We start from the raw sequence: 15,828 nt of genomic DNA, 5'->3' as shown, positions 1-15,828 counted from the left end.
AAGATATAATTAATCCTTATTGGAGGAAAAAAACAGAATATTGGGTTTATTTAATGTCTACACGATTTTTTTAGTAGACTTAAGGTGTGAAGATCCAAATTACAGAAAGATCCGTTATCCGGAAAACCCCAGGTCCCGAGCATTCCGGATAACATGTCCAATGCCGTATCAAAGTCTCCACCGTCTCATATGTACTTCAGTATAGTTGTTTTGAGTATATTACTGCCATCTTTCCCATTACCTCTTCTGGGACTAAAACCCCAAACTTTTCACCTGTGGACCACATTCAAATATAAAAAGAGCAGGAGAGCAAGACAACAAAGCAACATGTTCCTGTGGGTGCCAGATATGGACTGTGATTGGCTGTTGTAGCCCCAATGTAGACAGTCAGCCTACAGGAAGCTCTGTTGGTCAGTAGATGGTTTTTATGCAAATAAAACTTGCCTCCAAGCCTGGAATTCAAAAATAAAAATCTGCTTTGAGGCCACTGGGAGCAACATCCCACGGGTTGGTGAGCAACATGTTGCTTACAAGCCACTGTTTGGGGATCACTGCCTGCAATCTCCGTACACCACAGGGTTCTTCAAAAACGGCCATTGATTTGTAGTTAACCTATTCTTTGTAGCAATATTGAACTAGATCCTTCTAATTCTCTAGACCAGTGATCCCCTACCAGTAGCTTGTGAGTAACATGTTGCTCTCCAACCCCTTGGATGTTGCTCCCAGTGGCCTCAAAGCAGGAGCTTATTTTTGAATTCCAGGCTTGGAGACAAGTTTTGGTTGCATAAAAATCAGGTGTACTGTCAAACAGAGTCTTAATGTAGGTTGAGAATCCACATAGGGGCTACTAAATGGCCAATCACAGAACTTATTTGGCATTCCAAGAACATTTCTCATGCTAGTGTTGCTCCCCAACTCCTATTACTGCTGAATGTTGCTCACAGGTTCAAAAGGTTGGTGATCCCTGGTCTAGACCTTCTTGGGAATATGGGGGGCACTAGATATTCCACTCCAAGAACTCTTACCTCTCTGTGGCCTTCACTAACGTGACCTACTCTTCCTAATGCATCTGCATATTAGGAAGGATTCCTCTACTTCCAGGGAAAGTTATGGAACTCCTTTATGAAGCAAGTGGTTGTGAGTGAGTCATTTACTGAGATCTAATTATGGGCTGATAGCGTTCTAGAAAGAAATTACTTCTATAGTTGCCATTATTAAATTCATTCACTTGTGTAACCTATTTATCTGATTGCCAGCTGAGATCAGGATCTTTTTTTTTTCCCTACCTTGAAGTTAAACCCTTTGTGCCCCAGGTCAGTGTATATATGAATATGGACATTTTTCGGAGTTCCATCTTGAACAAAGTAGCAGTGTGGCTATGGAACATATCGGCTTCTTCTCCTGATTGGAGTCTTGATTGCTTTCAAATAAATGAATAAAATATATATTATAATCTATGAGATTTATCTAGTACGCACATTCTTCTTAACATGAACCAGATGTGGTCAGTGATGGTGCCTATAACTTCTAGCCTTGTCCAGTAGATCCCCAGCCCATTGCAGGACTGTGGTGGTGGAAGCCTCATCTGATCACAGTTACATGGGGTTCAGTAAGTAAAGACACTGGGGATTGTTTACTCTGTGCAGGACAAGTGGAAAGTGCAAACAAGTGGTACAATTCATCATGTTTATGAAGAGCAGGCATCAGTAGATGCATCAACAAACAGTAACTGCATTGTGGGCGCAGACTGGTTGGATAATCAGTGAAGATATGGGTTAGTGTCAGAGTAGTTCATACTACAGGCATGAGACCTGTTACTCACAATGCTTTGGACCTCGGGTTTTCCGGATAATGGAACTTAATTTACCTTAGATCTACTAGAAAATCATGTCAACATTAAACCCAATAGGATGGCTTTGTTTCCAATAATCATCAATCATATCTTTGGATCAAGTACAAGTTACTGTTTTATTATTACAGAAAAAACAGAAATACTTTTTAATTTAGAACTTTCTGCATAACAGGTTTCAGGATAACGGATCCCATACCTTTTTTTCATTGTTTTTCATTGTTGGCACTCTAAGCCTTTGGATGTCAAAGAGGTCTGCAGTGGTAGATATCCATATCAAGCAGAGTTTCAGCTTGATATTACAGGTATGGGACCTGTTATCCAGAATGCTTGGGACATGGGGCTTTCTGGATAATGAATCTTTCCGTAATTTGGATCTTCATACCTTAGGTCTACTAGAAAATCATGTAAATATTAAATAAACCCAATAGGCTGGTTTTGCTTTCAATAAGGATTAATTATATCTTAGTTGAGATCAAGTACAAGCTACTGTTTTATCATTACACAGAAAAAGGAAATCATTTTTACAAATTTTTTACAAATTTATACAAAGCCATTCAAGCACAGGATACACAGTAGATAACAGATAAGTACTACTATAGTTTATATAAACAAGCTGTTGTGTAGCCATGGGGGCAGCCATTCAAGCACAGGATACACAGTAGATAACAGATAAGTACTACTATAGTTTATATAAACAAGCTGTTGTGTAGCCATGGGGGCAGCCATTCAAGCACAGGATACACAGTTGATAACAGATAAGTTCTGAAGAATCTCATTGTATACTACAGAGCTTATCTGTTATCTGCTGTGTATCCTGTGCCTTTTCTCCTTTTTCAGATTTGAATTACTGCCCCCATGGCTACGAAGCTTCTTGTTTATATAAACTATAGTAGTACTTATCTGTTATCTACTGTGTATCCTGTGCTTGAATGGCTGCCCCCATGGCTACGCAGCTTCTTGTTTATATAAACTATAGTAGTACTTATCTGTTATCTATTGTGTAACCTGTGCTTGAATGGCTGCCCCCATGGCTACACAGCAGCTTATATATATATATATATATAAACTATAGTAGTACTTATCTGTTATCTATTGTGTAACCTGTGCTTGAATGGCTGCCCCCATGGCTACACAGCAGCTTGTTTATATAAATTATAGTAGTACTTATCTGTTAACTACTGTGTATCCTGTGCTTGAGTGGCTGTCCCCATGGCTACACAGCAGCTTGTTTATATAAACTATAGTAGTACTTATCTGTTATCTACTGTGTATCCTGTGCTTGAATGGCTGCCCCCATGGCTACACAGCAGCTTGTTTATATAAATTATATAAGTGTTTCTGAAGCAAACACAACAACTTTACCAATGAAGTGCAACACTACATTATATTTACGTTACTTTAAAACATTTTCATTGTTTTGGTGTCCCTGTTCCTTTAAAATGTTAATGTCAACTGGGCCACCATGATGCACATATCTCTATTCTGCACCCAGTGGAACTACAGACATTGAGTTAGATGTGTCTTCTTCTGCTTTGCTGTGGTCATGGAGAAGTACCTTCTTTATGTTTTCAAAGCTGCCCCAGTTTTATTAGATATTGGTGGGACAACTCCAAAGCCCTGTAAGAGTTCTCAAGCCTAAATGTCCCACTCTGACCCCCTCGGGCACTGGCAGTATTTCTCACCCAATGGCTGAACTTGGCCAAGACATGAGCATGTTACCGACCAATCTCGTTCTCCTCCTGCAGGATAGCAGTGTTTTCTGTGAATGTGCTCCATGATGAGCGAATCGTTATTGTTGCAGAGCAGAGGCCGGACTCCACCGAGGAAGACAGTTTCCAATGGATGAGCAGAGTTCTTCAGGTACACTGTCCTATGCATAGCTTATGGGAATCACAATGATTTGGAGTATGACTACCATGTATTTGTCACGCTCCACTTAAACTGGGGATTTCTTCGGTGTGGCTATGGTATATTCTTGCAAACACCTTCTGTATAAAATATAATGTAATTTCAAACAGACAAGCTTTAAGGATAAGTAAACCTTTAAGTGAATGTAAAATGAATGAGAGTGCTATGCTAAGCTCTTTTGTAATGTACATTTGTTTTGTTTTTATTCCAAGATATTCGGGAATACATGTACTGTTAATATGCATGAATTTTGTTCCAACAGCGCCACCTGCTGGACAGTTTCCGGCCCCGTCTGACCACCAAGTAGTCAAGAAAGTTGTCAGGAGAGAGAAGGAGGCTGCTCTGATGTTCTTCTGCTTACTTAGGGTATATTTGAGAAAGGTTTCTAATTTTATTCCTAAGCAGAAGAACATCAGAGCAGCCTCTTTCTTTCTCCTGAAACCTTCCTTGACTACTTGGTGGTCAGACTGGTGGGAAATGACCAGCAGGTGGCGCTGTTAGATTCATTTATATTCATTTATATTAACAGTACACGTATCCCTTAATATCTTGGAAGAAAAAGAAATAATGAATGTATATTGCAAAATGTCTTAGAATAGCAGCCTCATCAGTTTTACATTCACTCATTTTTAAGGTTTATTTATCCTTTTAAACCCAACATCTCTCAAGATCAACCTTGTGCCCAGGTTAAACCTGCTTGTAGCTGATCCAGCTGTAGGCAAAAAAACCCATTCCAAAGACGACTCCAATTTGCCTCTGATTGGGGGGAGGATTCCCTTGTTATACAAGTCCCTTGGATTAGTACTAACCAACCCAATCTTGAAACTATCTAATACTGTATATCTGCCCGCACAACTGTTGCATGGAGAGAATTTTGGAGAAATGGTTTACTACAGTATAGCTCGGTTGCCCTTGGGAAGAGCAATATGTTGGGTATCAGTATAAACTTTGCACTGCAATTTTGGGGGGTGCGTGATTTAGCCATCGTTGATAAAGTGGTTAATAGTTGCTTAATTATTATCTTTGTTTTTGTTTGTGCTCAGGCTATTGACGGTATACACCAAGTTGGGGTTTACTGTTTAGCATTGGTACCAGCAAACACACTCCCCAAAACCCCTTTAGGTGGCATTCACCTATCAGAGACCAAGCAACTGTTCCTTGAGGGATCACTTCATCCGTGTAACGTGCTGATGTGTCCGCACACGTGTGTAACAAACCTGCCTAAGCCAAGGCAAAAGCAGCCAGGTAAGAACAGGGTATATATAACATTTATACTGGGTTACTGCTGACTGTATCCAGACTGAGGGTGCTCTAGTCAAATGTTATAGTCATGAGCTCCTCCTTTCCTTTATACCCTGGGGAATTAGTTTCACTTCACTGGAACATTAAGGAATGATTAATCTAAGGCCCCATGTTCCTCTGTGTCAGGGATTCCGATATCGGCATGTCTATCAAAAAATGCTGCATCCCTTCTTTATGGGTAAAATAAATTGTAGGATAGCCCAGTGTGATCAATGAAAAGCCTTGACTTGGTTCATTCTCTCTTCTTTCTCTTAGAAATTGGCCCTGCCTCTGTGATGGTGGGGAACCTGGTCTCTGGGAAAAGAATTGCACAAGCGAGTGGACGGGATCTGGGTCAAATAGAAGATAATGATCAGGCCAGAAAGGTAAAAACATATAGCTTTAAAGGAAAATGTATTTTCTTTTATAATTCTAGGAAGTGCTTATAATAAAATGAAATAGGCTTTACCATGGAGTGGAAGCAGATGGATTCTTCCCCTTTGCATTGGCATTCTCTTTAATTATTCTACAGTGGAGGTTTCACTGCCATAACAAGACTATGGTAACATGGGAGACAACCTGGCCAGCAAAATCAGGCTCAATGCAATATAGCAATAACAGGTATAGGAAGGCCGATATATTCCAGAAATGGTGTCAGCCCTAATGGCAGTGCATATTTAACAGTACCGATATTCTCCCACATCGGGGGCCCTAGACACAAGTACTAAAGCATTAAGGGGTACAACGTCTATTAAGGGGTACAACGTCTACAAGGTTTTCCTCCAGGTTGTGGTATAGATTATAGAGCAACTCTACTGAGATTACTCAGCAAATCCAGTTGCTTTAGACATAACACTTCTAGATACTTAGATACTTTATACCACTATAATATTTCCCATGTACAGTGTGTATAAGTTAAGGAGAGGTGGGTGAATGAATGTTACAGCACAATGGGAGTGGGGTTATTATTATTAAACTCAAAGGGGGGAAATTCACAAAAGTGGAGAGAGACCATTTTTGGAGTAAAACTGTCTGTTTAAAGGACAAATTCACAAAAGTGGAGATAGAGATTTGTGAATTTGGTGGGAAATCCGACATTTTTATCTCCACTTTAATTTTGTCTCAATATCACCACTTTTGTGAATTCCCCCCAAAGAGTCTGAAGACAACTGGGCCTACAGGAAGGGAAAATCTGATTTATTCACAATACTTCCAATTGAGTGGCCACTACAGCAGCATATCATTCCCTCTGTTGTAGTTATTTCTAGTTGACTTGTCCCAGTGAGGCCACTGCTTCTTCATATAACTGGAGGTTCCTCTCAAGAACTGTTTGCCAAGACATTACTTTTTTTCAAACCAGGTTCCATTACAGTCAGTTTTGTGTTCTTTAATCCTATGGTTTTCAGATGACTGGGAAAACCAGGGGCACTGCGAATATATGGAGGTTACTAGGTAGTACTGTATTAAATCAATGCTGCACTTCTGGTTGGATTTCTCATATGATCTTATGTCAGCCAGATGTGGCCCCTACTGTGCAATTCATCACACAAGAACGTCTGAAAAATACAGTGTATGGATTGTAAGGAAACCGTTGGATCTCCCTGAGCTAAGGAAGGGCAGATAGAAGGGCAGATATTGTTTGTTTGTAGTAGAGTTTTGTGATGTTCATGAAATAACCATGGAATGTTAGTGAAGACCAATACCTGAAAATAACTGATTCTGTTTTGCGAACTGGCTCCTCCACCATCTCCATGATGCCTATGCAGGTGCCTGGCCGATATTATGTGTAACTGACACCATCTTGCCTTACTGTAGCCATCATGCCCTTGTGAAGCAGTTCTCGGATGTTATTTTATGGTTTCAGTACACTCTTTCAGGTCCTTCATTTGGTCAGTAGCAAATACTTGTAGATGTAGCGATATATAGAACTGATCAAATTGTTTTCTTCCATGAATACTGGGGAACGTAAAGAAGTTTTCACCCAATTTCTCACTTTCAGCCTGGATTCAAGGGAAAGGAAAGCTTCAATCATACGCTCAGAATATTTAGCCCTGGTACATATTTTTGGCAGGACCAAGTAAATACTGGGCATTCCACCGGCGGAACAGCCAGAAATAACTAAACTAACATTGGTAACGTTTCATAAATGTCTGCACGGGGTTTCCTGCTGTGGAATAAATATATATTTAGATCATGCTAAAGTATAATAGAACAATAAATGGAAGAGCCAGCAGCCCCGCCCGTAACTGTGACAAGTTAATGGTTTCTGGAGAGAGCTCCTGCAGACTTCAGCGCATCAGTCAAATGCTTAAATGGAATGTTTTAGCAGAGAAACTACTTTTCTGATGATTTTGATTCATTTCATGGGTTTGATCCAGAATTCATTTCTATATGCAGGTCCTGCACTGGTGTGGTTGTGCTGACCATGGCACTTCACCTAAACCAACAGGGTATAATTAAAGGGCAACTATACCTAGTGTAGAGGAATACCTGTGCTTCTTTATCTAGCTTTATCCTATCTGCAGGTTGGATGGTCAACTTTTGGGCAGGGCCCCTTAAGGCCATAAGAAGGTTGCATATTTTGGAAACATTGGGGTATCAGCCATAGCTACTAGAATATCCTGGACAGCAAATATGTTTTCATCCCAAATCTCATCCTATTTATGCTGGGTGAGAATCTAGGAGAGCAAATAGACTTTCTTTCTTTTAATCTTAATCTAACTGGCCTTCAGACTTAATTCCCTCCTGTTACTGTTCCAAGAAACCCCCAAGATGTCCAGCCCCATATATGGCAACCACAGGCCTATCATCAACATCAGACCACACTAATTAGAGCACAGAGTCACATCCAATTATAACACAATAGGAGATCTGTGGGCTGCTATAAACATTTTAAAATGGTGATAATCGTAACAAAAATATTATTGATTAATGCAAATACCCACAGAAACCTTTATACTACTGGGCACCCTAGCAGGCACTAACAGGGGAATGTAATAAAAGTCGCAAAGAGCAAAACAATTCGCACCAATAAGACTAAAAATCCACATCTCGCAATGTAATATTGTTCCTTAAACTATTATTGCATTGCGAATTTTAATTGCGCATTGCGAATTTTAATTGCGCACTCATAAGAAGTGCTTGAAGGTGTCGTAATCTTTTGGAGCAAACATAACGACTTTTTCAGTAAGATGTTTTATTACATTGACTGCGCTTTGGCGCAAACTATAAGATTCGCAAACGGTCTTTCACTGTCGGAAGTGGTCGCTAAACAGTTTCCGGGCTCGCAAAAGCTATATTAAATTCGCACAAAGCAAAATTTGTTCGCACAAAGGCATAACTTTTCGCATTGCGAATAGTTTTTCCGTTAGCGATTTTTATTACATTCCCCCGTAAGAATGTTGTGTCTTGTTAGGGTGGCCCAATTATGCAGAGGTTAATAACATTGGAGACAAAGGCAACAAAGCAGATCTTTGGCAGATAATACCTATAATATGCTGGAATCTTCTTTGTACAGATTTTTCTTAAAATGAACCAGTTAATAGTGCTGCTCCAGTAGAATTCTGCACTAAAATCTCTCAAAAAGAGCAAACAGATTTTTTTATATTCAATTTCGAAATATGACATGGGGCTAGACATTTTGTCAATTTCCCAGCTGCCCCTGGTCATGTGACTTGTGCTCTGATAAACTTCAATCACTCTTTACTGCTGTACTGCAAGTTGGAGTGATATCACCCCCCTCCCTTTTCCCCCTGAGCAGCCAAACAAAAGAACAAAGGGAAGGTAACCAGATAGCAGCTCCCTAACACAAGATAACAGCTGCCTGGTAGATCTAAGAACAACACTCAATAGTAAAAACCCATGTCCCACTGAGACACATTCAGTTACATTGAGAAGGAAAAACAGCAGCCTGCCAGAAAGCATTTCTCTCCTAAAGTGCAGGCACAAGTCACATGACCAGGGGCAGCTGGGAAATTGACAAAATGTCTAGCCCCATGTCAGATTTCAAAATTGAATATAAAAAAATCTGTTTGCTCTTTTGAGAAATGGATTTCAGTGCAGAATTCTGCTGGAGTAGCACTATTAACTGATTCATTTTGAATTTTTTTTTTTTTTCCCATGACAGTATCCCTTTAAGTGTGTCAATTATAGGCTGAAAAAATGTTGGCAGGATGAACCCAAAGAATGGCCATACAGGCGAGCAAGAGGCAGCGAATAACCAGGAAAGATGATATGGGGCTGATATAGAAACATAGGCAAAGATTCCCCCAGTCTATTCATTTACTTCATTATATTAACTGCATAAGAGCAGTGAAAGCTAACTGCCTGTTATTAATTAAGGAACGTTCAATTCTTAATCCCCATATGTCAGTTTCTTCCAAAGAAAAAAAATACTAAAACTGTCAAAATAATAAGTTATCATTAATAGATATGTAGCGTTAAGTCTAATCATCTGTTCATTGTGCATGACTTGGGCTTGGGTCAAGTGGAGTTAGGTCTATCTGATCTTTTTTTTTGGCAACGAGTCTGAGTGAGTCACAGCTCTGTGCATAGGAAAACTGCATAGGGCCGATTCCAGACAACCTTGCTGCATGGGCCAAGTACATATTAGCATATCATTGCTTGTCATATTCAGCAGCGACACTGAGCAGCAACATCTTAAATCAAGATAAAGACTCAAGGCTTATACAAAGCTGGCCCTTTCTCATGTCTTGTTTATCTGAAGCATAATGGAATATTTGCATATGTATAGCGGGTGATTGGATTATTTGCAAAGACTGTGTGAACCATTATTATCTGTAGAGTAACTCCCAAGGGTGTCTGACTCTGAAAAAATACCGTACTTCTGTCTTTGGAAAGGAAACAGCCCTGCTCATTGGAGAGCATAATCTGAAAGAAGAAGGGGCTATGAGACACAAGGGGGCAAATTCACTAAGATGCGAAGTTGCGCCAGGCGCAACTTCGCCGCACTTCGCCAGGCGAAGTTGCGCTCAGGGGTAGCGTAAGGTTGCGAAGTTGCGCTATCGTTGATTCGCTATGTAAAGCGAAGTTACGCTAGCGAAGGCTAATTTGCATACGGCGCGAAATTCAAATTTCAATGGAGGAATACGTATCAGCACTACAAATGCCTAGAAAACCTTCAAATCATCAAATCAAAATTTTATTTTGCCCTACACATGTGCCCACTGTAAGTTGCCATGAGTCAGGAAATGTAGGAGGGGAGCCCCAAAAAATTTTTCGATCTTTTTCAGCCTATCACCCATAGGTAGAAAACACGCCAGCGTTTTTTGGGACTTAGAAAAAAATTTGACTTTTTTTGAAGCAATCCCTATCTACTCTATTGCGCTTCGCCAGGTCTGAGGTGGCGAAGGAAGTCTAGCGTAAAAGGTAGCGTTCAGTACACTGCGCAAGTTAGTGAATTTGCGTAGTTACGTCGCTAGCGAAAATTCGCCAGGCGTAAGGGTGCGAAGTAACACTAGCGAAACTACGCCAGCGTTCGTTAGTGAATTTGCGCAGTAACGAAAATGCCAAACGCTAGCGAATTAACGCTACGTTCGGCGCTTAGTGAATTTGCCCCCATGGTGTGAAGATCAGGAGTCAGTAAAGTGAGAGATGTGGCTCTGAGTGTTGCATGTAGAAAGTGACAGTAGCATATAGTGTATTATGAAAAAATTCTAGGCTGGATGAGGGTGAGCTTCTCTGTAGTGTTTAGTGAATAAGGTCCCCCCTATTGTAAAATATAAGGACATTATAAGTTACAGAGGAGTTTCATGACCATATAAAAGCACCAGGCTGAAGGGAGAGTTTTTATACAGGTCATGCGAACTCCGAGGTAACTTCTAATATCCTCATATTTTGCAACAGGAGGAACTTGATTTATTATAATACACAAGTTTCAGTGAGTCATGTGACAGAAATGACATCACTAAACTCAGATTATAACCGATGACATCACTAAGCACTGTTTATAAGCATATAATTTACAGGATATTCCTGGCTCTAGTGTATTATAGAGTGTTTAAAGGCAGAGTTATTGAGAGGAAACTTGAAACATAGGAGGAAATTCCAGAAAAAGGGGTTCAAGTCTAGCAAAGTCTTGAAAGCCTGTAGGTCAAAATATAATGGTTGAGTTGTTGTAGAGCAGATCATTACAAGAGTGCAATAAGCCCCTGATGAAGCCAATGTATTGGCAGATGTGTAGGGTTGGGCAGCATGGGTGGACTGTAAGAGGTGACTGTAAGAGGTGACTAGGTTCCCTTCAGTCCCAAAGTAGGCAGACTTGTCTGGATGGTAAGCTAAGAGAAACTGGTAGCAGCAATCCGTAAACAAGGGGGGCATTACATTAAACTGGTCCACTGAAAGCAGGAACAAGGACTATTTATGAACCCCCCCTACATGACTTGCACCTATTGACCCGTAAATATGCTAATCTCTCCCCCATTAAGAGATGTTCAAGTACTTGGAGATGAGTTAAGAGAGTGGGTGGAGTTGTCAACTGCTTTAAATGTCAACATTATTCAACCTAAAAGAAAAAAGGATCCAATAAAGGGCTGGTAGAGTGGTATGGCTGGAGACGAGCAGTTGGTGGGGTGTATGAGCCTGGCTCCTACATTTACTATAGACTGGTGGAAGTCTCTGGAGATCAACAGTCCCTTTATAGTGTTTAATCAAAGATCTTACAATGTTTTACAGTCACATCTTAATCCCAGTTCCTCCTTATGAGATTCCTGATATTACAGCCTGGAAGTAGGCAGTTGAGCTTTTAGAAGCCGACCTTCGAAATTTTTAGGATTGATACAAATTAAGTATTCCATTTGGCATTTGACTAAACGTGGGCACTTTTTGCAAGATTCCTTAAATCTTTAGTAATTTGCCAAGTCAAAACTTTTTAAATCTCAAGACACTGAAAGCAAATTCTTCTCCCACGTCATGTTGATTTGTCAGCTGAACACATTTAAGGCTCCCATTCAGTTCACCGTTTGGCTGAATCTTTGGTGGAGGATCCAAAGTAAAGTGGAGTAAATCCTAAAATGATTGATTTTAGGATTTACATGTGTTTAACCATACACAGAGATGGACATCTTGGCATCAAACTCAATATACAGTAATGGGCAGGCTCTAAACATGATATCGTTATGCCAATAAGAACTATGCAAGTGTGGGATTAATTTACTGTTCTGTATATGTTCATTACCCTCATGGCTAAGAGCATTTTTTTTCTGTTGCTTTCACCACTTACAAATGGAGGTGTTACGCCAGGTGAGACATTTCTATATATCTCTCTAGGATATAATGAAAATATAGTGACAGCCACTTGATCTCAGAGCACAAGCACTTTCTGTTCTCAGGTATTTATTAATATATTAATGTTTCTTTCCTTTTTCCCTTTATGATAAGTTCCTGTTCCTGTCAGAGGTCCTGCAATGGCGAGCGCAAACCACTCCTGACCATGTGCTTTATACACTACTAAATTCAAGGGTAAGTCATTTCATCTACTGCTATCAACAAGGCACTTTCACATAAGTAGTGACGGATGGAAGGGGACACGTTATCCTCTGGATGGAAGAGATCGGCAACTACCCTCATGTGCCACTGGCTAGTGATGGGCAAATTTATTCGGCAGGCGCGAATTCGCGGCTAATTTGCGTGATTTGCCGCCAGCGAATAAATTCACGAAACGCCCACAAAAATTCGCCGGCGTCAAAAACGGGCGTCGGCGTAAAAAAAAACCGGGTGCCGGCGTCAAAAACGAGACCCCGGCGAATTTTCCGTGAAGCGAAACGGCACTAATTCACCCATCACTACCACTGGCCTTAGGGTGTATAAAGCATTACTCGAACACAGACATCTGGTCTTAAAAAGGATAATCCAAAACCCGAAAGCACCTCTGCAATGATTTTGTATGCAAGAAAAAATTAACAACATATGGTTTAGAATTTAGATTTACACTAAAATCAGTAAAAGTGCAATAGACAGACTTTATTTTTCAAATGTCATTATCTTTATATTTTGTACATGGTACATTTTGGGGCATATATAGCATTTGGCCTACTATAACTTGGTGGGGGAGATGAGGAAATGACAAATTCTTGTGTAAAATGGGAGTAAAGGTTGACATCCCCTTAATTCTGCTACATGGTTCAAGGCACACTCAATGACTCACAATTTGGATCCCTGGTGAAATAAAATGAAATCACAGTGATCCTGCAGTTTATTACCATCTGAATCCCTTGGCCAACCGGATTCTATGCGCTTAATATGACGCTTGATATGATCCTTTATATCTACAGGGAACAATAGCCAACTCTCTAACATGTAGCCAGCTGCATAAGCGAGCAGAGAAGATTGCAGTCATGCTTATGGAAAGGGGGCATTTACAAGACGGAGACCACGTGGCTCTGGTTTATCCTCCAGGTAAGCAAGCTTTTTGGTGACTGCCATAGAAATGTGAAAAAGTCAAATATAAGGTTATGGGTGGTGACATTTTACTGCTGGCCATAAGCCAAACTGTTTGCATCTTCTACCAGTGAAATAACCTGCATTGGCACACCATGACTATCTCATCCCTCTACGGAAGGGTACTTGCTGCCATGCTCCATCCGGATTGGGTACTAATTTTCTGATCTGCCTTTCGTGCAGGAATTGACCTGATCGCAGCGTTTTACGGCTGCCTTTACGCCGGCTGTGTGCCAATAACAGTTCGACCTCCTCATCCGCAAAATATAGCAACCACGTTGCCCACGGTGAAGATGATCGTAGAGGTAAGAAGTCAGTCATTGCGATTTGGAGGCTGGAGAATCTGCCTGTTTATAGGGAAGTGTTACCCCTGTTTTTATGTTCTTAGCCATTATTGTTATCTGTAAATGAAAGAATTGGTCTATAATGAATCAGAACTACACTTCTCCAGCTTTTGTGAGCCAAAGTTAGTGACCAAAATATTGGTACTCTTCAACTAGAGGCCCCTGCCATTATACTGTGCTTTTCCAAGGAGTTTAGGGGTCATTTACCAGCCCCCTAGGCACAAGTGCAAGAGCACACTAATTAGTTCTCATTTGCCTCCAGGAGTGTGCTGCCCTTTGCATGGAGTGCAGGTTAAAAATTCTGCTCACGAAGAGAAGCACCGAAACTCTCAACCTATGCCCTGCCCTTACTGTCTGCTTTATCAGTGCCCTGATATGGGCTGTGCCTCCAGCCACCCTGTACCTTGCACTCTGAATGACGCAAGACATCTAGGGCAGGTAGGGGGCAGAGGGAAAGACATGACTCCCCCCACCCACCTCTTTTGAATTGAGCACTGCCTAAAACAAACAGCTCAATTTAAGGTGCAATCTGCTGGTCTCTGCTCTCCAAAATGGAACACAGAGACCTGCAGATATTTGCACAATGCCCTATGCAGTGTGAAAAGTGGCCTTTTTTGCACTTTGCCCACTGTGTTGGTCATAGTACATATGACCCCTAATATCTTGTGTTCAACCAATTGATCTACCTATTCTGCTTAAATACAGCAAAGTCTCTGCATGCTTCTCCTGCTTATAATATAATTACATAGTAAGTTAGGATGAAAAAAGACACACGTTCATCAAGCTCAACCTTTTTAGTCTACTGTATATATAACCAGCCTAACTGCCAGTTGATCCAGAGGAAGGCCAACAAAAACACCATCTGAAGCCTCTCCAATTTGCCTCAGAGGGGGAAAAAAATCCTTCCTGACTCCAAAATGGCAATGGGACCAGTCCCTGGATCAACTTGTACTATGGGCTATCTCCCATAACCCTGTATTCCCTCACTTGCTAAACACCATCCAACCCCTTCTTAAAGCTATCTAATGTATCAGCCTGTACCACTGATTCAGGGAGACAATTCCACATCTTCACAGCTCTCACTGTAACAAACCCCTTCTGAATATTTAGGTGGAAAATCCTTTCTTCTAATCGGAATGGGTGACCTTGTGTCAGCTGGAAAATAAAGCATTAGATCCTCTTATATATTTATACATAGTTATCATATCACCCCCTTAATCGCCTCTTCTCCAGCGTGAACATCCCCAGTTTGGCCAGTCTTTCCTCATAGCTAAGATTTTGCTTAGTTGCCCTTCTCTGGACCCTCTCTAATTATGATCAGACACACTGGGCCACTTAGGACACTCAAGAGCAGGGATCCCCAACCTTTTCTACCTGTGAGCAACAATCGGATGTAAAAAGAGTTGGGGAGCAACACAAGCATGAAAAATGTTCCTGGAGGTACCAAATAAGGGCTGTGATTGACCATTTAGTAGCCTCCATGAAGTCTACAGGGGCCTCTGTTTGCAGTGCATCTGGTTTTAATACAACCAAAACTTGCCTGCAAACCTGAAATTCAAAAATAAGTTTGAGGTCATGGGGAGCAACATCCAAGGGGTCGGAGAGCAACATGTTGCTCACGAGCTACTGGTTGGGGATCACTGCTCAAGAGAAACTGACAATGAGGGTTTCTTTTCCAACATCTTGATGTAGACTTAATGTAGTAGACTTGTGGTGGAAATAAGAAGAGGCTGATGGGAATGGTCTGGAACACACTAGGGCTTGGGCCTACTGAAAGATCCGCTTTCAAACAAATAAAACTTTCAGTAAAGCCCATTATGCAGTTTTCAAAGTTATTTTTCAATGTTTGTTGTAAATTTGTTCTGCTTCTATGGCACGGTTTGAAATGAACAGCACACGCCAGCAGAAAGAGAACTATTGATATTTAAAGGCCACTGGGCAGAGCTTACCCGCCAGACCTTGGGCATTGCTGTCAGTACAGAATCT

The 15,828-nt window shown here is 40.9% G+C and overlaps 1 protein-coding gene across 9 annotated transcripts in view; it reads left to right on the top strand.

Annotated features, from left to right (window-relative positions):
• LOC108719832 (disco-interacting protein 2 homolog C-like) overlaps window positions 1-15,828 on the top strand; it is a 265,083-nt gene that overhangs the window by 207,761 nt on the left and 41,494 nt on the right. For 5 of the 9 annotated variants that reach the window (XM_041567366.1, XM_041567363.1, XM_041567370.1 and 2 more), the window contains 7 exons: window positions 3,598-3,712; window positions 4,804-5,005; window positions 5,318-5,427; window positions 12,290-12,301; window positions 12,440-12,520; window positions 13,333-13,456; window positions 13,682-13,803. In XM_041567366.1, the coding sequence (XP_041423300.1) occupies window positions 3,598-3,712; window positions 4,804-5,005; window positions 5,318-5,427; window positions 12,290-12,301; window positions 12,440-12,520; window positions 13,333-13,456; window positions 13,682-13,803 (766 nt within the window). The remainder of the gene's footprint in view (window positions 1-3,597; window positions 3,713-4,803; window positions 5,006-5,317; window positions 5,428-12,289; window positions 12,302-12,439; window positions 12,521-13,332; window positions 13,457-13,681; window positions 13,804-15,828) is intronic. The other 4 variants (XM_041567364.1, XM_041567367.1, XM_041567369.1 and 1 more) reach the window with 1 other exon arrangement.

Source organism: Xenopus laevis, chromosome 6S (genome assembly GCF_017654675.1).
Source record: "Xenopus laevis strain J_2021 chromosome 6S, Xenopus_laevis_v10.1, whole genome shotgun sequence".
Taxonomy (NCBI): domain Eukaryota; kingdom Metazoa; phylum Chordata; class Amphibia; order Anura; family Pipidae; genus Xenopus; species Xenopus laevis.
This window is presented reverse-complemented; position numbering and strand designations above follow the sequence as displayed.